Raw genomic sequence first — 23,972 nt, 5'->3', positions numbered from 1 at the left:
CCACCTAAACTGTAAATGAGGATCCAAGTCTTTTTTTTTTTGGCTCTACCCCCTTGTGAGTGACTTCTCCAGAATCACATATGACATCTGAAACGAAGCAGCGAATTTTGTGTAGCAAGTGCCCTAACTCCTGACCATCCCTCCTGCCCCTTATTAGTCACATCCCTTTAGTGTCAATAGGAATAGACAGTGACTCTTTATGGAGAACACTAAGAAGTAACAGGAGTGTACTTTGGAACCAAGAAGTAAAAGTGCTTTCTGCCCATGCATGAATTGGGATGATACCTAGTAATGCTTATAACAACAAAAAATGGCTAAAAATATATTTGATGGATTTGGAGCCCAGAATCAGTTTTCCAGTTTTGAAAAACTTGGCCAATAGTCCTCTTCTTGGAAGGACTACAATATAGTCTCTCTGGCACTAACAGCATACATATGTAAATCTGGATTCTATTCCTGTCTTCACCGCTGAATTCAGTCACTGTAACACCATGGATAAGCTTCAGGGACTTATAAGGTTTCCTTCAGATTTCTCTAGGAGAGCCATGCCATTGTGGCATGTCACACTGAATTATTTCTATCACAGTGAATTATATCAAGTAGCATACCCACGCTTTAAGAAAATGCAAAACAACTGAAAAGCCTTTTGTTCACCTGATCAGAAGGGCTTCCAGAGTTCTCCCTCAAAAAAAAAGCGTTCTTATCATATCATGAGTAATAAAAACAGAAATCAGTGCAACCACTGCAGTCCAAGACTGTAAATCACAGTGGGGACATTTAAAAAAAAAGCAACAAATTCTTAAAATGCTTTCAAAAATAATTTTTAGTAGAGTTTTATATTGGGGGTGGTGAATAGGCCTATGCGAGTAGGCAGGTATTTGATTCGGTTTCAGATCTAGCTGCTTCAGACGTCAGCGATCATATCCAGAGCTCTGGATTGGTTTGCCACGTCGATCTGGCCGAAGCGGCTCCGAAGCTTCGGAGAGGTCTCGGAGATCTGGCCATAGGATATAATGGGGGATCAACAAAATATCTATAACTTTGTTGTTTTATCTCCAATTTAAGTGAACCTTGCAGGGGTGGTAGCTCCTGCTGAGGCCACAAAGCCTGCCAAGTTTCAAGAAGATAGGTGCAGGGGTTTGGGGGGAACTGCACCTCAAGCTGCTGACAAGCAAAACTAGTGACACAGATGACCCTGCGTGTGTTAAGGCGCAGCAGGCTGAAAACTGCAGGGGTGGTGGCCCCTGCTCAGGCCACAAAGCATACTAAGTTTCAAGAAGATATGTGCAGGGGTTTGGGGGGCAAACTGCACCTCAAGCTGCTGACAGGCAAAACTCGCGATTTAGGTGGGTGCTTAGGCTACTGCATCTGTCTTGGGGCACAGCATGATGGAATCTAATGCAGGTCTGGGTGTTGGGCCCTGCCAGGCCATGAAGCTTGCCACCTGTGTGTGTGTCTCGCTGGGGGAGTCTGTCTTCTGGGGCCCTGCACCTCAAGCTGCTGACAGGCAAAACTCGTGATGTGTTAAGGTGCATTGTGTGTGTGTTAAGCTGCATCCTTCCTGGCGCTGGGGCCTCTGCACAACACAGCAGTGTGCCCCAGTGAGGCCTCCTCCCTCCTTACAGTCTCACATCCAGTCCACCACTTTACATGACAACAGGTAAAATAACTTAGATGGCTCAACATCAGTAGCAGCAGCAGCAAAGGTACCCAAACGGAACGGTCACAGAGCCTTTCTTTTTATAAACGAATTGACAGCAAGAAGTAAAGATGTTGTGTTGTGTTGAACATATGATGTTACTCATGGTGTGCGATGGCTTGTCTTGTGTTTTTATGTCTATACGTGTATTATGAAAAAAAGGAGTACTTAAAAAAATGTATCTTTCTAAGCTTTAGGGTTGAAAACCCCTTTGTCAGGCTGAGGAAGTATCTGCAGTTGGTCCTGGATGGAAGCAATAATACAGAAGCCAGAGGCTGGCCTGGCCCACAATGCAGGCAAGAAAGCCAGTCCATGAAAATGGAAATGGAGGCATCAGGGGGTGAGGGATAGGCTGGGGTAGGGGGAAAGGGGTATGTAGCAGTGCAGGTAAAAGTGCAGAGGTGCCTGGGATGTCAGATGTCTGGCAGGTATCAGTGTGCCAGAATTCCACTGTGTATATTGAGTCCATGAGTTTCTGTACCTACTACCTAGGAGGCTGATGAATAGGCCCAGCTCTGAAAAGTGGTTTGTACATTCAAACAAGCATCTAACCTCATCACCAGAACTGAAGCCAACTTCTTACAGCTCAAAACACAAAACCTGCCAACTATCTCCAGTACCCCCACAAACTACACATCAGAATCTATCAAAGACAACAAAACCCAACTACCTGTGGGGGCACATTCCTCATGAAAAAAAAACCCACTCTGCCTCCAGTCTCTCAGGCCTGATCCTGAGAGGGAACAAATTACAATGCTTGCTTCTCACTGGCCACCTACACATGTCAGTCTTCCCCCCCACTCCCCATCCCCCCCTCCCACTCTCCCTCTCTCCCCCACTCCTCCTCCCTCTTCTAACTTTCAGTTAAGCTGTCCAAAGCATCCACAGCATTTCCGATGCGCTTCGGACTCTCCAAACCGCTTCAGACAGCTTAACTGAAGCCATGCTTTGATTCTGGCATGCCACTTCAGATGCCAAAACGTCCAAAGTGGCCCCGGGTCTGAAGCATGGTCCAAAGCCTTGCACAGCCCTAGTGGTGAAAGCAAGAGAGTGAAGACTGTTGAGAAGAGATCTGAAAACAGTGCTGTCACAGTTCTTCACTTGTCCATAGGCCTGGGACTGAAGACCAAGCAGCAGATTGACAGAACAGAGATGAGCTCCTGATGAGAGCTCTTGGCTATGACATGAATGCCTAAAGGTTTTTTTACAGATGTAGGAATACTGCAATGTATTCTTATTTCAAGCCAGATATGTTCAATAGCAGATTTTAAATTATTATTAGGGGCTCATCATTTTTAATGAGTAGTTTGTCACCCTGGCAAACATGGAGAGGAAGGGAAGGGAGGTCAGAGAGGGCATGAATCTGAGGTAGCCCCAGCTGCTAGGCAACTGCTAGGCTGGGGACCAGATTCTTCCATTCTTTTTCCAAGTAGTATCCCAGCCTGTAAGTAGGGATGGCAAGACCTGGTAATTAGCAAGTCTCTTGACAGTATTCTTTATCCTCACCAGTAATGAGTCAATAAGCAGGTGTCTTTATCACTATTACTTAGTTTCCTATTGCTCTCCACAGATCCCAGAACACATGACCCACATATTGCCAGAGCTAAAAGCAGATGGGTCTCCACCATTCAGGCACAGAACAATGACAGAAGTCATGGCTCTCTGCAAAGTTTTACCATAAAGGTCTGCAGCTCAGAGGTATAACTGGTAGAGTTTACCCCCAGGAGAAGCAGCTGTTGTGATAATTAACATGGAAGCCACCAGTGAATTGTATGTGGAGTAGTGGTTTAAAAGCTCAAATTCGGTGGCAAAGAAAAGAGACAAGAGGGCTAACCCTCTCTGACACCTCCCTCTACAGCAGTGGCTTCTCTTGGGAGCTAACCTCAGGCCAGTGACAACTCTGTGGCTACTGCTCTTCCCTTCTGGCCTGTCTTGTGTGCAGTGCTGATACAGGACAAGTTGGGGGATGGAGGAAGGGCGAGGTGCCTCCTTGCTTCTATTCTGGTGCCTCCCTTTAGGCAGTGCCAGGGATTGTGCTCTGCCCACCCACTCATAGTAAGCCTGCTGCACATCATCAAGGTACAGAAATGCAAGCCAGAGCTCACCTTTATAAACTGGGAATGTGACCTCAGAGGTTCTGTGGAGTGGCCCTTCATAACTGGCCATCCTTCCCCCCCCCGCCTCATTTTGTGACAGGATTCAGCTCCTTTTCTCCCCTCCCATTGACTAATCTACTAAAAAGGATATAAATCTATCTGAGCTGCCAGCTAGTAGAAAGAAATGGATGTTCAGCCAGTAGCACTGCCAGTCTAGGAGGAAGCATAGCAGCAAACACAACTATTAGTTGGTGTGACTGTGATGTGAAACAACTGGATGTAAATTATGCTAGACAGCTAATAAATCTGGCCTACAGCTTTTGCTCTCCCTCAGCCAGAAAAGGACTAAGCTATTATTTAATATCTGAGAGCCAGCTAAATAGAACATTATGTTTGGTTTGTTTGTGTAAAAGATGACAGGAAAAGATTTAAAGTGTCCTAATACATGTTAAGTTTCCATAAAGTGTTCCTGACCCCTCTGTATAAGAATCAGATTTTGATATCTCATTCTTCATATTAGACAAGGTATTATTCAATGTGACTGAAGGTATCGGAATCTAGCCCTTTGTGAATAAACATGCCAGACTTTTCCTCCGGCACAGAAGGTCAGACTTTTTTTAAAATTTCAGTGCAGAAAGATTAGAGATTCTTTATCCTCTTACTCAGGATGAAGAACCTTAGCTACATGGTGGGTGACCAATCACACCACCCACATTTGATCAAAAAAAGACTAAATAGAGAAACGTTTTGCTAATAATTCATAGGCCCAAATACGAGTATGTTTGTAAAATGCAGTCACCAAATAACTGCAAGTAGTACGCAAATGTATAACAAACATTATATATCATAGATAATTCACAAAAAAAGAAAAAGAGGTCAAAACCATTCAATCACTTTTACAATGAACAATCCAGTCAATTCTTGTGATACACAATGTGCACCCTGCCGTAGAAGTACTTCAACAAAAGATGCTATATACTTATCTTAGACTAAAGACAACCCAAGAATCATTGCTTTTTGAATGTCCACATTGCTTAAGTTCTTTAAAAAAAAATACATTTAAAAAAAATGCTAAACCTAAACATAAAGACATGAAAGAGTTTGAAAAATGTAAGTCCTTCTGTCAATTTTGAAGGGATAAGAGGCATCCCAGCAGCATTTTGAAGGAGCAAATATCTATGAATGGCTTATATGAGTATCCAAACAGAGTTAGAATAGTCAACTCTCTGGACATTTTGAATGAGATGATACCTCAGGAATAAACATGCTACAGAAGAGCTGGATAATTGCTGCAGATTATATCTGTTTGAGTAAAATGGCCATTGTCCTTCTACATGTTCCCAAGCTCTTTAATTGGCTTCCCACAAGCATTTACATGAGTGAATTTTTATCACAGGCCTGTTCACAGAAAGGAGAAGCATCATGTCTACTTATCCATATAAGCTCTTCCTAGATTTGGAAGTCTTCCATTCAAGGAACAGAAACAATACCATGTAACTAATCACACAGTGAGAACAAAGAATTAAATCTCAAACAGTTTATGAGGAATCCTTAGGCTGATTTATGTTTGCATAAACCATTTGTCAAATAATTCTAACAATGAATACAACTTCAAAGTCTGCTCATGAATAATTCACAAAGAAAAATAGGCCTAAATTGCTAGACAGTATTATGCTGCATTTGCTTTTTGGCCTTCATTGATAAAAACAGACTCTCACCACAGTTAAGACGTAGTCACAAACATCAAGGCTTTACCATGCTTAGTTTAACTGCAAATGGGGAGAATAAAAATCCATTCAATGACATGGTGAATGACTGAATTATATTTATCTTTCATATAAAACACTTTTACAAGTTTTACAAACTGTGCCATCAACAGTAGAAAGGAAGAGTTCAGATTTATAACAGCTTTCAAGACATGTCTTTTCTACAGCATTTCTACTTAGGATTTTGTGTCAGTTCATCTTCAAAATAGGACTCAGGAAAAGTTTAGATGCACCTGCAATTGGCATTATAGCCTCCCCCTAAAGTTCAGGCTTGAAGCAACAGTTTTGTTTTGGTTCCCCTGTTATTCTTAAAGGATCACCACAGAAATGTACCTGTGGGGAATACAAAAGAATTGTTTCACAGCATGCAGTAACATGTAGTGTAACTAACACTACACCTTAGCAAAAAGTGAACGCTGCCTGTCCAATTCAAATCAAAAGGGGAAATTTAGGTACATAAACTAGAATTATCAAGCTGCTATTTGCAAAAGCTGCCTGGTGCCTTTAATTGTCCAAGGTAGTCAGGGTTCGGATTTTAGATCTCATCTAGAAGATGCACTTTAGTCTGCTGGCATTCCTGCGTACCTACTTGTGCAGAGGTAGTTCAGTTCAGACTGTTTAAAAAACAAAACAAAACTGATAAACAAATTTGGAACAGCACCCTTTGGAAAAATCTGTTTTCTCTGGAGGTGTCCCATAAAACTATACTAGTTAGACCATACTTCTCTGAATTTAGTAACTTCCTATTCATTTCATGGCACATATTCAAATGAGGTGTTACAAAATATGTAGTCATTCATAGTTTGAACTTCTGAAACCAACACAAAAGTGATGTTACACCTATACCCTCTGGTGAAAGTGATAGGAAGACCTTAATATTACCCCATCCCACTCTGCTAAATTATCCTGTAATTTTTTTACAGTTATGGTATAAGAGGCATACTATACATTGAGCAAAACAATTAACACCATAAGGTGCTTTGAGGGAGACTACAATATATGATAAAGTAGAAATGAACAAACAAACACCTTTGTAAAAAATTAAGGCACCAAGCTAACACTGTAAGACAATGCTCCAACAAGGTAGATAAGATGTTCTATAAGAAGACTTCGGCAGGCTGGCAAAGATTGCTACAGCTACTGATATAGCTTCAACCAAGAGAAAATAAGTCATTGTAGACTTTAAACAGGGGAGAAAATCCTACTATGTTAGCAAAACAAATTTTGCTAAATTTTGCCAAACAAATGAACCAAAAGCCTTCGACACCAGCTTTTTAGTATGGTTAGAGTGTCATCCGCTAAACAATAACGCAGAACCTTGCATCCTGTATACCAGCTTTTTAGTCAAGAGGAGTAAATGAGAAATTGGATGACAGTCAATGAAAAGTGAAACTTTGTTTCAGTGTAGCAAGAACTACTGTCTTAATGGAATTCCAAAATTGCTGAAAGCCAAAGAAATTTAAGAGGGACGGGTGTCAGACTGTGGCTTTGGCCTAGCCAGTACAGCTACTCATTCCAGCCTAGCATCTTACAGCTGAGCATCCAGACTACACAAGGCTTACCCAAGGCCTCTCTTAGGGCTTAGGCCTCCACCCACTCCTTGTCACTGGAGTGGCTGGCTGGGGTCCACTGACTCTACACTTCCCCCATGTAAGCTCCTGAGCAGGAGCAGGAAATATTTTCAGACTGTTTTGATCTTCCTTCTAGTTTGTGCTCTGTGCTCTACTTGATCTCCTGGCTTCCTGACTTAGCTTGTTCCTAGACCCTGCTCTTGGACTGACCTCCTGGCTTCCTGACCCAGTCTGTCCCTGCATTCTGCCCACTCCTCCTGGTCAGCCCTTCAATTCCCAAGTAGCCCTAGACCTGGCTGTCCACTACCTGGAGTGACAACTGGTTAGAGTCTATGCTTTTCTTCATTGTTCATACCAAAAAAACTAACCCAATGAGCAGAAGGCCTTCTGCCTTCAACATTTTGAGAAAGCACATACAAACATCATAACTGTTTCCCATCATATCAGTATAGATACATTTCAGAGGGTGGTCACGCTTTAAGAGCTGAAGCAAGAGGCAAGCAAAATCCAACTGAGATAAGTTCTCTTCAGAAAGTAATTACTAAATGACTTACAATTAGCCACTAAAGATGAGTCAGCATGAACAGATAGAAATTTAGGATTTAATAACAATAGCCTCTGGTTTAACTTTCCCTCTGGAAACAAGATCTGAAAATTAAGGAGCCTTGGGAGTAGCCAGGCTCTTTCTGTAATTATGCACAGAAGACTTCAACAAAATGGGCTGAATCTTTATTCAGTATATTTCCCCCCTATTTATGCTAACTTGTACACCATTGCAAATCTTTCTACCTTTCAGATCTTCTGTGAACCAAAGGATCTCTGCATGATACAGGAATACTATCAAATCAGTTCACAAATAATTCACTGACAAAGTGGTTGAGACACAACTCTGCAGCATGTGACATTGCAAGAACAAGACATAATACCTCTTAGAGGGGAGATCTTTGTGGCTAGGACAGATGAAGATAACAGCTGAAGACACTGATGTTCACAAGATTTAACTAGCTATAGGGGCACAAAGAACTAGAAGAATAACAGAAAAGAACCATTTGGGAAAAAATCCAATTCCAATGAAGACACAAATTATAATTAAAAAATGGGCCCACTGGACATTTTTTTTTTCATCAGTCACTAGCCAACGTATAGCTCCTTCACCACAGGATCCCTATTGGCCTTCAAGGTACTGTAGTGACATATGCTCAAAATTGAAAAGAGCCTCCACTCAGATGATCTCTTTTGCAAAGATTCCTTCCTTACAGTAACAAATGTAAGAAGATGAACAAGTTAAGGGAAGAAGCCTGACCCTTTGCCTATTAAGGCCAACAAGACTCTCTCTGGTTCATTCTGCAGCTGCTGAATCAGAGCCTAAATGGTTGCCAGACTCGAAGTGCTACATACAATCTTTCTGGATGCAACCATTATCTTATTCCAACCATAAATCCTAAGATAACAATATCCCCATTTTGCATTGGATATTTTTCCGTTTTATCCCATTGTAAGCTCAGCTGATTCGAATTTACAGACAAGGAAACCCTTCCATATACAAATCCAGATTCATAAGGAAAGAAACTCTTAAAACAGACTTCGAAGTTCCCAGCCTCAAAGCATTTAATGCTGCAGCAGGGGAAGGCAGCCATCTGCAGCTGGACAAAAGCAGGCTGGGGCCAGCAGCCACTGCAGGCTTGGGTCGGTGGTAGCAACAGGCTCTTCCTAGCACTTGGCAGAGGCACTAGAAGGGCAGGTTGTGGGGGGGTTACGGTGAATTTTGGAGTAGTAACAGCCCCCCTCCCATTGCCACGGCCCACCCAAAGTGCAGGGAAGAGCCTGGTGCTGCTGCTGGCCCAAGTCTGCAGCAGCCACCGGCCCTAGCCTGCTCTTGTCCGGTTGCAGGCGGTTGCCTGGCCTCTGCTGCAGCCCTGTGAGCAGTGGATGCTGCCTGCTTGCAGCCGCTGGGCTGCACTGTGCCGGGGGGTTCAGGGCATGGTGTCCTGGGGGAAGCAGAGCCCCTGGGAGTTTGGGGCATGGAGGAGCCCAGCAGCTGCAAGCCGCTTGCACTGGCCAGTCCCAGACCAGCTGCAGCAGGGGTGGGTAGCTGCCTGCAGCCGGACGAGAGCAGGCTCGGGCCAGGGCTGCTGCAGACTTAGGCTGGGGGCAGCACCAGGCTTTTCAGAGGTGGGTGAGTGGGGCCCGGCTCTGAAGTGGGGCTGCTGCCCACCCTGAGCGCCATGAAGAGCTTGGTGCTACTCCTGCTGTAGCCCCAGGAATCGCAGACGCCACCTGCTTGCAGCCACTGGGCTGCACTGCACCCCTCTCCCCACCCCTTCCCTAGCCCCAGCCTCACTCCCTCCCTTCCTCACTGCCCTGGGAATGCATCCTTATGTGTTTCATTATAAACTGGGTTCACTTTATGTGAATTCAATTTATGCGCTGTTCCCTGGGAACCTATCGACCACAAATTGAGGGAAAGCTGTAGATGGTAGTGTTTCATCTTTCTGAAAAATCACCTGCCACACCTTTTGATGTTATGGAAGATGGATGTTGAAACCTTCTTGGGAAACAAGGTTAGCCAGGTACTCATGGCATGGGCCAGTCTTTGCATGACTCCATCATCCCCATCCCCTGCCCTAACCACTCTAGATGTTCTGAGTGCAATGGTACTTGCCTCTGCTGTTGATACACCCATCTCAGTCTTAAGGACGCCTGACAAGAATCTTCCTCTTCCTTCAGCTGCTTACCCCATTCTTCCTTGCATGGGTCCCAAGTCAGCTACTCTTGCTTCTAGTCCCACCCTTACCTTCAGGGTCTGGACAGACTCAATCCCCCTTGGGGAGTAATCTCATCCATGTCTTAAGTTCTTCAAGGTTCCTGGAGTGGTGACCTTCACCCCCCGGGACAGGACACACCAACTGAACAGTTTTCCCCATTCCCACGCTGCCTCGCCCTTGCCAAGTGGACTCCTTGCTAGATCCCTCCAGGTAAGTTGAGGGGCTGGGGTTTTCCTTTAAGTTCCAGGGTTGGTGCTCTGTTCCCAAATTCACTTCTACCTTTGTTCTCTCTTCTCATCACCCCCTGAACACCCTCTTGGCATCCCTTAAATGTCCCTCCTCCTCAGCTGGGCAGCTTTCCATTCACTGCCAGCCTGACTCAACTGTTTCTTCCCTTCTTCCTCAGTGTGGTTTTTTTTCTCCTTTTGACTGTGCCATTCTCCTTCTCCCGGGCTCAAGCCTCAGCGCCTGGGTTTCTTGCAGCAGCCCCAGCTGGTTCCTGTAATTGCTCAGGGCACAGTGTTTACTCCCAGCTGGGCTCACCAGTTTTTCTCATCTCTGAGTGAGTTTGTTTTCTTTGTTTTTTCCCTATTGTCCCCATGACAGGGTGACTGAAATACCCTGTCACAGTGAGGAATAAATATACACTATTGTAACCTGCACCTGTGTACTGGTGGCATGTCTGTTCTTACTGGTTGATTTCATCCCCAGGGTAATTGATTACTGAAAGCCATCTGGCTCTTCCTTCACTTAGTGCAGTGAACTCTGAGGAACTGGTCATTTGTCCACTCCTTCCTATTGAGTAAATTACCCTGTAGTAATTTTGTCATGTGCCTGCACCTTCAGATTCATAAGTATCAATAAAACTAGCTCACCTCAAAGCAGCTAAGAATCTGGCCCTTACTTTAAAAAAAGTTTGTGTTTTTTATGTTTTTTTCTTTTCTCCGCTTCTTCTAAAAACCATGAATACAATGGCTCCCAAACACAGAGAAGAAACAAAATTTGACATTGAATGCATAATGGGAAACAAGGCCAGAGGTTTCTTAGGTGACTGAAAGCCTTTAATTATTTAGAGAATCTCTTCCTATTCTCATTATATTAGTTTGGGATTTGAGGTCACCTTTTCTTTAACTAGTATCAGGTAAAGTAGACAAGCTAGTCACTTCCCTTCAGTGTAAGTAGGGAATTTCCTTTGTTCAGGAAAGTAATTTATTTTCCTTTAAGAAATCACTTCATGTACAACTCCTAGACCCCACTGGAATGCAGGAGTTTTATCTGTCTTTACAAAGGGAACAGGATCTAGCTCCTAAAGTATCTAATCAATAAAATTGGATCCCTAGGAGCAATGCAATATGGCCTGGTTCAGCTGATCTGGCATATCCAGTCCCAGCACTGACTGGATTTTAATAAAGTTGCAAGGACTGGCAGTACCATCAGAACAGTATGGTAATGTAATTCATGAAGTATACCAGGGGGTGGCAACCTTTAACTAACAGCAAACCACATCTTGAGACTTGGCCACTACTGCAGGCCACAGGTCCCCTGATGCCCCCCAGCCATTCCTGCTCTGTGCAGACAGCTGTTCTCTTGCCCCCTCTGATGCAGCCTCTGCCAAAATGTGTTGCCAAAATGTGTAGCCAGTGAACATTTCTAAAGGCTAATTCAGTAGTGATGGTAAGCAGAGGGCTGCAATGGGAGCAAGAAAGGAGCTGTCTGCACAGATCAAGGAAGACTTGGGAATTAGTAGCAGAGAATCAGCACACAGTCTGTAAAAGACACTTTTTTAGTTAGGAGAGATTATTTCACCTTCCAAAACTTGTCTAACATCTCTCCCAACTGTAAAGTTGGTCCAATAAAAGATATTACCAAATAAATCTTGCTTCTCTCATATTCCCTGGACCATCAAGCCTGCAACAACTTTACAACATAGAATATTGACACTTTTACTGAGGGTTATAGAAGGGCAGAGCAATAAATGAGAGTTCATTGAAAATACAATAGGTGTTACTTTTATACAAACTTAATGAACTACAAGATAATAGACATATGGTGTTCTAATAATAATAATACATCCATATGTTCATGTTCTTTCATTATTAATTGAGGTGCCTAGGTCAATAAGTGACAAGAAATCATTTTATAATCAAATCACTTGACAATATATTAAATCCATTGTATTAATTACATGTTAAACTCCTAAATGTAAGGACAATGAAATTCTATACCATATATACTAATAATATTGAAATAAATACTAAATATTGACTAGAAGACCCCCTCTACATGGGCCAGTAAAGGTGCAATGCAATCTAACATGCAGTTCACACAATCATACTACTTGCCATGCCACACTTGCATTAGATCCTATTGCACCTTATTGCTGGTGGAGGGGGAGCCAAGGATCAGGCTCTAAGCCCAGCAAGCTGCAAAGGGCTCCCAGTTGCAGGGGTGCCCCATGTACTCCCAGGGCTGGAGGATCACTGTAGGGGCAATGCCCCCATGCCAGGGATGCGGGAAAACCCCCAAAGCTGGAGGATTGCTGCTACAGCAGTTCCCCCATGCCAGAGGTGTGGGGAAGCCCATGGGGTCAGAGCATCAGAGCAGGGGACTGCTACATATGTAAATTAAAACTTGATAGTGACCAGCAATAAAAATAGTACACATTTTTAAGGTCTAACTTTATAGTTGGTTGGTGCATTTTATTGCATGATAGTCAATTTGCACATTTAGCTAGTGTCCAGTTAATTGTGCAAAACCTGTAACGCGTAGAGGGGGTCAAAGTAACATTTTTAAAAGAGCTTAAGTGAGTAAAAATAACATAATAAGGAAACGTCAACCCATTTTTCTAAGAACTAAGACTACTATAATATTGCCAAAAAGTAATGAGACTACCCACAAGCTATTGTGAAAATGATATTGTTTTTAACTTGTGTTCAGTCTCTTGGTCCCTTGGAGTTTCTATTCAAACAACTGTCAGGACTAGGACCTTAATTTTTAATGGAAGAGGAGATTTTTGTGAAACCACGTGACTGCAGGAGCTGGGGCTTAAGGAAACCCAACAAATACTGTGAAAATGGCTGCACTACCATTTTTCCTCAATCAGATCTGTGTGTCATAATACATAGCCTATGTTTAGGGACAGTCCCCAAACTCCCGCAGAGCACAAATGTTTTGCATTTTAATTTTCTAGATAAAGAGAACAGTGTGTTTTTTTGCTAAGCCAGACAGGTATTGGTTGAGTTGACTGTTTTGAAAATTAATTTCAGGAATTTTAAGGACAGAATCTTTAGAATCCATTCTTCTAACTCAGTCTCTAGCTCAAATAAAATTTTCTTCCATGCCATATAAAGCATGGTTATCGGAGTAGCAGATTATAAAGGAGATACTGAGAAGCAGCACATACATGTTTGTGCATGTCTAAGTACCCCTGAACTATGAACACTTCACTGGCACTGCACAGGATGGATCATATAATAAGATAAGGCTACTTCATAACTCCATGTTATTCAGAACATTACAGACTTGATGCTGCATGAGAGGTACCATGAAGCATATGGTGTGGGTGCAGACTTCAATCCCTGTAGAATCCAGCAACTAGTGGAAAAGCAGAGCAGAACACAAGCCTACAGATCATAAGTCACTCTTTTCAACAGCTCTTCATTGCCAAAGTAACCAAACTCCTCACAAACATTAATTACTTATCTGGAGAATACCCTAAGATGGCTTTTGTTTCTGTCCTGACCCCTTGAGTCACAGGTTGCCACTTTTGTAACTGCAGACAATCATTTCTTTCCAAGGTGCTTAGAAGTGTCCAAAAAAAGGTCACAGGCCTGTGTGAACCTAGAACATCCATCAGGTTAGCATAGTTAAGGCATGCCAGTTTCTGCAGTTAAAAGCAAACAAAAGACTGATGTTGCCAATATTGCAAGGGGATGATGTGGCTGCCTTTGACTCCCCAGAGCACACAGGGGACCCATTTACAGGTGGGTTGACCGGAGCAATCTTCAGTACAAGTCCAGAACAAGTTTCAAACTCATACCTGTAGTTAGACACCTTAAGTGTTGTGAGGAATATTAATGTTGGCCTAAAAGCAACCTGCACATGGATCTTCAATCTGCAACCCACCAGGTTCTGAACACAGTAGACCATGGAGAGCAGCTACTTCATGCTGCAACTGAACTTCACTACCCTCTCCTCACCCAGAATCCCAATCCTTCCAAAATGGCTTTCACTGCTTTTATTTGGCACCTGCATCATGCAGCCACCATGTCCCCCACAGCATTATGATTATATGCCACTTTTGCTTTAGCCCATTTAAAAAATTCCAAGTTGTAATGCTTGGACCCAAATTGTGGTCTAAATTTTCTCCATAGTAGAGGGCAGGCTCAGATTCAGCGTTCCAGGTTACAGCTATCCCTGGTATAAGTGCATAGAATAAATGCATACAGTGATTCACCTGCCCCCACATAAAATAAACATCCCTGCCCCCCTAGACTAAATATCCAGGAAGACAGAAACATTTCTGGGTTAGTGAGCATTAATGGTGTTCCAAGATTTTTGCATTTGCAAGTTGCATTCATGATAAGAAGCAGAAGTCATAATGCAAAAACAAATCTACTCTTGTGAAATTCCTAGGCCAAACAAACCTAGAAAACAAAGTCTCCCAATGGAGCACTGCTTTGAAAAGTTTACAACCTGATTTCCTGATACAGAAATATCCAAGCTTTCTGGACTCTTTGTTAGGGTGACTGTATATGGATCTTGGGGAGCCCTGGATTTGCAGCTGAATAAAGGCTGTAACCTGTGGCCCAGAAGAGCTGTTAATCACAAGGCAGAATGATATATTAAAAGTAACATTGCAAGATGCTTAGGCAAGCATTTTCTTAACAATATTGTAGTGTTGTAAGATATATATCTCATTACGTATCGTTAGGTGTTACAGCAGATTTTGCTTATGAATGCTTATGCTAAGCCAGCCATTTCCTAATGCTAAGTAACCACCTTAACTGTGTCAACCATTTTCAAGTGAGTTTTTATGTGTAGGTTTGTGTGCTGTGAATGAGGTGAAGTCTTAGGAATGTGGAAGATAGTATGATATGGGACTGAAAAAACAGACTGGAATGTGAAAGACAACACATAACTGGTAACAGAATCCCAAATAAACATATGCAAAAAGCTGAATGGGGATTGGTAAAGAGGCCTCCAGAAGCTTCCAAGTTTTGGTTGAAGTCTGCCCAGTGACCGAAGAAGTGGAGTCAAGGCACTTATAGAAAAAAACTAATGTTCATGGCAGCTCTCCAAACATTATTGTTGGAGCTGGCCCAAAGCTGTCTCCATTCTGAATAAAGCTGTTGGCTAGCAATGTGTGCTGGTGTTTGCTTCCTGAGCAACTGGATCCTGAGCAATCAGATTGTCATCTCCCTAGTTGTTGGGCGCCGCATGGAGTCAGGGTCTAGCACCTTTGTCTAAAATACATCTCTAAACCTTTTTCTAAATGAGCTTCCAAAAGAATTAGAAAGGCCTTAGTAGCATTTCTGATTGAAAAAGCACAGCCAAAGAGTATATAAAAGTTTTCTTTGAATTAACATCCAATATTCTATATAGCATTGTTCATCAGTAATTTCTAAAAGTACTTTATGTTGCAAGATAAAATAAAAGGGATAATATTTACAAATTGGATGCAGTGACTCAAAGGAATGAAAATGAACAATTGCAATAAAAGCAAAAACTGTCAATTGCATTTTTTCCTTCATAAACCTTTTTCCTAACAGAAAAAAAATCCCACCTATGATGGTAAGACTATGGACAAACAGCATAAACAATGCTCTTCCAACTCCTACTATGTCATAAAGATTAATTCATGATGGCACTGGGAGAAGACAGCGTGGTAGTCATTGGCACTTTGTCTACATCAATGAGCTTGCTATCATTGTCATTTCTATTAGTATCAAAGGGAAAGTTTTCAGAAAATAGGCTAAAATTGTAACAGGTGAAAGGGGAGCACATAAAATGAAAAAAAGAGTAAGATGGAAAAGGGTTAGTTCAATAAACAGACTTAAAATGAAAGAAGTTAGGAAACTGAAAGAGATATAGTGACCACAGTGTTTTTGAAAAAGACTTCAGTCTCTTCCACAAGTAAATAGACTGGCACAAGTGACCTAGAATTGTATAGGGATACACAGATAGGAAGGCTAAGGCTGAACAAATGGATCCAATGGACAAGGAAATAGAAATATGAGGACTGAGTGCCTCAGAGTACAAGCAAACCTCATAAGACTTCTATAAAGCAAGGAAGTCATTCTTAATTATTTTCAGAAACAGGTGGGGAATTTAACAAAGATGACCGTAATTCCTGCAACGAATATCTGAAATTGATATATTTTTAAACAAGTATGGAAGAATATTAAATATTTCCTTTGGTTGAAATGCCTTTGCAATATTGCCTATACATTTGATTTTATGTGGTGCATTGTTGCCTTGACTTATTTAGACACAGAACTGGGAGTTAAGGAGCTCAGCTTATTGTAGGATCTGATCTTCTGCATGCTGAAACATTTTTTTTGCATGAAGCTAACTAGTGACAGTAGCTAATTATCAGTGTCAGGAGATACTTAAGAAAAATATTCAGAGGCACCATGTGTCTGTAAATTTGCAATACTATTTCCACTGGAAATAATGTTTCCGAAATGGTAATTAAACTCATATCTTGACTTTGCATGTAATCAAAATGTCCAAACAAGTTACTTTGGGAAAATGTATTTTTTCAATACGGTACTGAAGCAGGAGAGCTGGGTATAGGACTCTTTTAAATGGCAGTGAAATCAGGGACACCAGCAGGGGAATAAAAAAATTCCTCACTCTTCAGGCCGTGCTTGTCTTTCGTCTCTCCAAAACTGTCAAAAAGAACATGTTCTGGAAAACTGGGAGGAAGGGAGGGAAGGAGGAAGAAGGGGGGAGGGGGGAGGGAGAGAGGAAAGAAGTATTCCCTGAAGGAAAGAAACAAGATCAGTGTTGTTTTCAGGTTGTACTCTGATCATTTTCTCATCCACAGAGAGCAAGGGGGAGTGGAAGCAGGAGTTGACTTCTTGAATATCTCTGCTTCCTTTCATTTTCAGGCATCAACAGAGAACAGTTCATACACAAAGAAGAAAAAGTCAGCTCCTGCTGAAGTCATCAGGCATTTTGCCTCAAAAAGGCAAATGGGAGAAATCCTTAACATTAGATAGTGTGACAGTAAAAACTCCACCTCAATCCATACACAGACTAAGCAACATTGAGTTCTGATCCCAAATTCAGGAAAACATTTCAGCATCCACAATGGGCCATTTAAGTCCCTTTGATTTTAATGGGGCTTAAGGGCATAGTTAAATGTTTTCCTGGGTGATTATCTTGGGAAGAGGGGAGGGAACAACACTGCTATTTAGTTCTCCCCTCCATCCTAGTGATACCTGGATTTGTGATACCTGGATTTGTGATACAGTAGAACGTAAGCCTAAGTAGACTTGCTTCCTCCTTTTACGGAACAAGTATTATTCAATTGCAATAAAATAATGAAAATCTTCTGATTTTGATTCATGATTCTGCATTTTTCAGTGTTAAGATGAAATTAAGGAATATCCATTTTTCACTTACTGCTTCCACTTCTGCTGGGTCATACCAGACATTAATGTATGGATGCTGTAAGGCTTCATCCACTGATATCCGCTTGGCTGGGTCAATCACTAGCATCTTTGACAAAAGGTCCCTGGCTTGGCTGGCTAGAGCAATGAAACCAGAAGAATACAATGTCAGTACAAGAATTGGTCCATGCAGGGAAAAGCGTTTTTTTTTTTTTTTTTTTTTTTAATGAAAAAGGATCAACCAACCCCTTCAAACGTCTTGAAAATGGCCAATATTTTATTCCTTACCATTAGTCTTTATTTGTGTATACATTCACTATACCTCAATACAACAGAAATCCCAAAATATTCACACAGGATTGAATTTATCTGTACAGAGAGCCAGCACAAGGTGATTTGGAGATATTTCTAGCACCCCAAGACTGGGGCGGGGGGAGGGGGGACAGGGAGTAGTCCAAAAGCCTAGTCTCGTGAGATTTCCAGCTTTGTTGCATAAAAGTGAAAATTTAAAATAGTTTGGATAAAGATCCAAAAACATCCATATTTTCTACATACTGCATCTATACAGTATCCATATGATATCTATACAGAACTTCTGGAAGTTTGACCAGCAAGGTACTTCTGGAGATTTGACTAGCAAGGTACTTCCAACTGAAATACAAAATATAATAAAGGATTTTGTCATATGCAATATTTTTGCTGGGTTGTATCTAGTCACAGAACACTTTATGGTGCATTTAACTGCTTTTGGTCAGGGTAGGTCCAAGAGCAGGTCATATGGTCTGGGTAAAACTGGTAGAGAAAGGCAAAAAAAATCTCTAGGTCAGTCCCTCAAGCTGATAAATGGACAAAGGACCACCACTGCTGCCAGGAATCAGAATAACGTACAGGTATGCCAGCCACATCTCATTTTGTCCTACTATAATCACTGTGCTAATGAGAGCAAACTCCCATACCAGGTATGAGCTACTAGAGATCTAATTTGCACTGTTGTAATCCTACTGGAAGCAGACCCGCCAAATTTAAGGCCATTTCACAAGTTATACTTAGGGAAACTTAACTGCACTTAAAATGCAAATTTCTATATTCAAGCAGTAAAACATGTGCAAAGTGTTCTCATGTCATAGAAAAGTTATGACTTTTCATGGGACAAGCATCTTCAGATCATATTAAGTAGCACATATTCAGCTATTGTTGGACTACTCCATTGAGATAATATAGCATTTGCAGTCCTCCTGGCACCAGCAGGATCCAGTGGCAGGACAGGCACCCTCTCCCATGTGCCTCCCTCACCCACCCCAGCAGCAGAGACCCTGCATGACAGGGGCAGGAACTCCCAGGCTTGTTAATGCTGGTCATATAATGGAGAGGTTGTAGGCTGCAGGAATGGAGGGCTGCATCTCCCCACAGGTGAGAGCACGGATGTGAGAGCATGGCAATGCTTACTATGATCTCAGAAAAAACACCTGCTAAGTGTCGTATGAGATAGGACCTTTAAAGTGAGAAGCTGCAAGTTGTACACAGCACACCAGCCATTCCAAAAACCAAAGTTCCAGTCTGTGGGCCACGGTTTGAGTTTTGCAAGATCTCTCCCACCAGGTTTCTGATTTTAGAAAACCAACATAACAGGGGTGTATTCGAGTTTTGCTTACCCAAATAATTAAGGTTCTCAGGCTTATGATACCATATATTCTCTTTGCAGGGTAATGCTTAATACTAAAAATACCCCCAAGTATATCAAATGAAGAAACATTTTAGCTTCAAAGGAAATGGATTCTTCCTGTGAAACGATACAATGGCATTTTTATTGCTATGCCTTATATCACCACAGTATCTACTAGATGCTGGATTACAGTAGACTAAAGGAACATATGCAGCACAGTGAAAAGATGCTTCAGCAAGCCTTAAATTGGCTGGTTCAGATACCTAAATCATCCTAACCACTGTAGTAGCATGGAGCTTTACATAGGCTAATTTACTTGAGAGACAGAGTTATGTGAGTTCTGTGCTGCTGTAGCTAGACAGTTCCTCACATCCAAACTAGTTCAAATATTTCTACATTTCAGTGTGTCCTACAGTGTAGATATACCCTAAGCTTCTGTCCTGTGCGTCTTATTCCTACACACAGGGCATGTTTACATGTGCAATTTGAGCCAGAGTAACTAATTGAGCACAGTAATTTACACTGACAACAGACAGTACCAATGTCTAATGGGACTATCTGACAGCACTGTAAATTAGTGTGCACTGGTCCAATTGCCATGCACATGTAGATAGTGATGCTTTACTGTGCAGTAAATTAGTCTACTGTGCAGTAAAGCACACATGTCAACCTACCCACAGTGTTGAAAACAATGGGCCATATCCTCATATGGTGTTAACATGAACATAGATTATCCATATTACTATGCTTAATTTCTGTGGAGCTATACTAATTTACAGATAGCCCACTAAGCTCCTTGAGATGGCTCACTAGACTTACTCTTATTTGTAAAGTCCATAAGGCTTAAGCCACCAGAATGCTTGTAGGAGAATTTAACTAAATGTGATTATTTTTTTAAAAAGCTACCAAACTGCCTAATTCCCCTCTAATTCCCTCCCCCACTCCACACACTGATTTGATATTTATAGTGTAGCATCTAAAGGACAGAGGTGTAGCAATTGTTAAATGATTTACTACTCCAAATACATGGCCAGTGCCAGTAACAATGAAATACAGAGATTTAGCCAAGAAAGCAAACTAACTTTCTATTTATTCTGACAGAGGGTTGAATAATCACCAGATGGAAGTTTATGTTGATGCCCGATTGGGCAAACATCCATCATGGTAAATTTCAGGTACAAGCCAAAACCTCTAATCTGGGACCACAGCACACAGCCATCTGGTTTTCCAAGCTAATCTGTTGTCAATCAAACCACACAATTATCTTTTTGTTATTCAAACTCTTTTTTCTCTGTCAAATTCATTGGTATCTTTTAAAAAAGAAAGTTAACCTCATCAGTTGCTAGCAATATTACTATTCTTGTACTATAACAAAAGGTTCAGAAGCACCTTAACTAAGCACCTTAACTCTTCTACCATTCACAGTAGATCTGTGACAGAGAATAAAAATGAAAAGAAATAAAATAGTAACTATAAAATCAGGATCCTCTCACTAAGCATCCAATACGTGTCACATCACACAGAGATGACTAAAAACAGAGCTTTTTAAAAAGAGAGGAACAAAACAAGAAATGGTAGATTTTGATCTTAAAAACTGATGTTCACTATTTTTAAATGTGTCTGTTTCCTTTATTCAGAAGATAATGAGTTAATACACAGTTAGACTATCATTTCCTATGCTACAGTCCCAAATCCCGTTAAAGGCCATTATTCAATTTCATTGTCAGAGAAAAAAAACAACTCAGTGCATCCAAAAGCATTTGTACAGACCTTTCACTTTACTCCCTAAAAGCTGAGACAACAGTCTTGCTTTTGAAACAGTTGTTAACTGGAAGAGCATTGTAGGTAATGTAATGACATGCAAATTTCAGGCAATTGAAAAACACTGCGTATCACTGCAGCAAGCAATCTGAGGAGCCCATGCAGATAAAACTGATACATGCTGAATGTTTGTAAACAGTCCAAAGCTGTAATTGGAAATCTTGTTTATATTAAAACATACATTAATCATTGTTTTTTATTGAAGGTCAACATCCTGATCAAATTAATCATGGCTTTGATGTATGACTAAAGTCATATAAGCACATGCCACTATATATATTGTAAAATTAAAATACCTACTCTTACTGCAATTAAGATAGCCTTCTGTTTCACATATGAAAACCCAGCTGCTACATTTTTCATTGTAATAAGACCACTTATGAGAGCTATTAAACTGCAGCTACATCAAGAACAATTTTGCCTGATACCTGAAAAATATATAGTATTTTTTGTGGTCAGGTATTTGGATGCACTGATATTTACTTTATTTAAAACAAAAAAACAGAACACAATTAATAGGGTTCTGAGATCTTCAAAGGAAACTCCTTGGGCTCCCTTATATCAGAAAAATAATAATAAGGATCTAGAACCTCCCAAAATCCCTTATAATGGTAGCCAAGGATCCACTGTACAATACGAGTGGACATGAATCTGACATACTTGACATATTAATCAGTGACAAAATATGCTCCCTAGAGCCCCTAATACCCCAGCACCATGTTCACCATCACACCTAGAAATGACCTCTTGCTATATAAAACCCACACAAGTGTCTAGCTCATCCTAGACCCTGAATCTGATTGGCTAACTCATCCCCCAAAGGTAATTTTCATGTAGATATTAATTGCTAACATTTTGCCCTATTTTTTTCTTTTGTTCAAACTTTTTTTTAACTTGCCTCCTATGAAAGAGAGCAGTTGTCAGTAAATCATGAGGAGAGGCTAACTTTGTACATCCAAAGGGCATATTTGTTTTCCTTTTGCTATCACTTTTCCTCAAATCAATGGCATTTCCTCTATAATGGAACACTTTTTACTCTCAGTAGCTAAGCACCAACCAAAAGTTATTATAAAATATAGAAAACAAATGTTTTAAAAGGTATTAAAAACTGATTCAGCTCAATTAGAAAAAAAAGGGTTCTTCCCTATACTCCATGCTCCCTCCTTGAACATACCTTTAAGTTTGTTGTGTTCCGAGTCCGCTGGGAACAGAGAATCTGGGAAAAGTTTGGGGAAAGTAAGACCAGCATACTTAGGTCGATTCTCAACATAGTTCCGTACTGTGGGCTGTAGCTTCTTCATGAATTCCGGACACGGTGTTCCCAGCTGTTCAATTACCTTATTCCACTGGTCAATATCTGAGTAGAGGTAGTTAAGGAAACAAGAATCCACAGTCTACTAACTTACTTGTTTGGTTGGTTTCTGGGAACTCCTAAGGTACTTAATTCCCTCAGTGCCTTGGTTCAGCATTATGCCTTGAAATTTAGTAAGACCTTTATAGCATCAACTTTGCTTATGTACAAAAACATTGTACGTAGCTGACATCTGCAGATATAGAATCCATGGTGGTTATTGATGATAATTCCCTTTTGTTTTTAAATCTCAGCTCAGTGGCTAATACTGCCCCAGTTCACATCCATGAAATCAATAGAACTAAATGGACCAAACAAAGAAGAATATATTTGTTCAGTTACTTACTTTATTCAAACTGGACATAACCATCAAAACATCACCATACAAATGGAAGCTTAGTGGACCACAATGGTAGGAAAAGAGTTCTGCGTGGGACAGGCAATACCCTAAGCTTTTCTTTTCCTTATGAGAGATCTAATATTTTTAAGGTCAGTCTGAGGGAGAAAAAACATTATTTGAAGGAGTGGACATATTTGCAAGAAGTTCTAAGAAGTGAATCATTAACTAAACTATTGCATATTTGTATCTTTACTCTCCCTAGTAATGTATCAATGTCTCCTTTTACTGAAGCTTCCATCATACCTATTTAGCAAAAGATTGTTCAGCATTTGGCCTAACAGCATTTGGCCTTCCCTTCTTAAGGGAAAAGATGTGCCAAACAGACACAGATGTTTCTCTTTCATTTTTTAATGTCATACATAATGAAGTTAAGCTTAAACAGTACTTTGCTACAATGTGTAAGTAACAAGAAACAATTGAGGATAAAAGCCAGTTTCTACATGCTTTCATTCTCAACCAAGAAACACTTTACCATTAGGGATTTCATTGGGCTACTCTTAGTTTTCTTGGAACAATGTCATAGATGCTGGATGATTTGTGGCCCTTCCAGTCATGTTCAGAACATGTCTTACTGTGTCAGGGGGGAAAAAAAAGAAAAAAATGTTAATTCAAGAAGATGGTTAGAAACTAGCAAGCATCTCTGTTACTGCATTCATCACATTAATAATTCAAAAAAATGAAACAATATATGAACACACACAGTGATGGACACATTGCTAAGAGACAGTCACATGCTTGTAGGTAAGGGTGCTTCATGACAATATATTAGAAAAAAAATAGTTTAATATGTCACTTGTTAAGAGGTGCAATATGAAGTTAACCTCATTTTCGCTGTTGTGAATTATTCATTGACATCAATTCCCAATCTGTGTAAGTGCTTTCCAAGCATTCAGGGCACTGACAGAAGTGATATTTGTTGTGCAACTGGCCCCCTGAAAGTGCTCTACAGCTGTATCCTGACAGAAAAGCACAGCTACAGAGCATTTAAAAAGTGCCTGATTATGTAACATGTTAACCCCTATCTAATGAGGGTTCAGATGAAGGTGCTCCAAAACGGAGCACCTTCATTATTTTCTGTTAGTTCCTGTGGCAATCAGGGCTGAGCTGATGCAGCCCAGCCCCACTGTCAGTGCTGTCTGCAGGATGGGAGGGGGAAAAAGGGAGGGGAGTGAGTTCAGGGCTGGGGTTTGCCAGCCAGAGCTGGAAGGGTGGGGGACACGA

At 41.1% G+C, this 23,972-nt stretch overlaps 1 protein-coding gene across 6 annotated transcripts in view; it reads right to left on the bottom strand.

The window, feature by feature from the left end:
* The window catches only part of MAPK10 (mitogen-activated protein kinase 10), a 565,285-nt gene that overhangs the window by 31,946 nt on the left and 509,367 nt on the right, over positions 1-23,972 (bottom strand). For 5 of the 6 annotated variants that reach the window (XM_019525840.1, XM_019525842.1, XM_019525845.1 and 2 more), the window contains 2 exons: positions 22,175-22,357; positions 17,530-17,654 (listed from right to left, as the gene is read on the bottom strand). In XM_019525840.1, the coding sequence (XP_019381385.1) occupies positions 17,530-17,654; positions 22,175-22,357 (308 nt within the window). Of the gene's footprint in view, positions 1-17,529; positions 17,655-22,174; positions 22,358-22,380; positions 23,323-23,972 lie in introns of those variants that run through there. The other variant, XM_019525846.1, reaches the window with a different exon arrangement.

The sequence above is a fragment of the Gavialis gangeticus genome, unplaced genomic scaffold, assembly GCF_001723915.1.
Source record: "Gavialis gangeticus isolate Ggan-Ray unplaced genomic scaffold, GavGan_comp1, whole genome shotgun sequence".
NCBI lineage: Eukaryota > Metazoa > Chordata > Crocodylia > Gavialidae > Gavialis > Gavialis gangeticus.
This window is presented reverse-complemented; position numbering and strand designations above follow the sequence as displayed.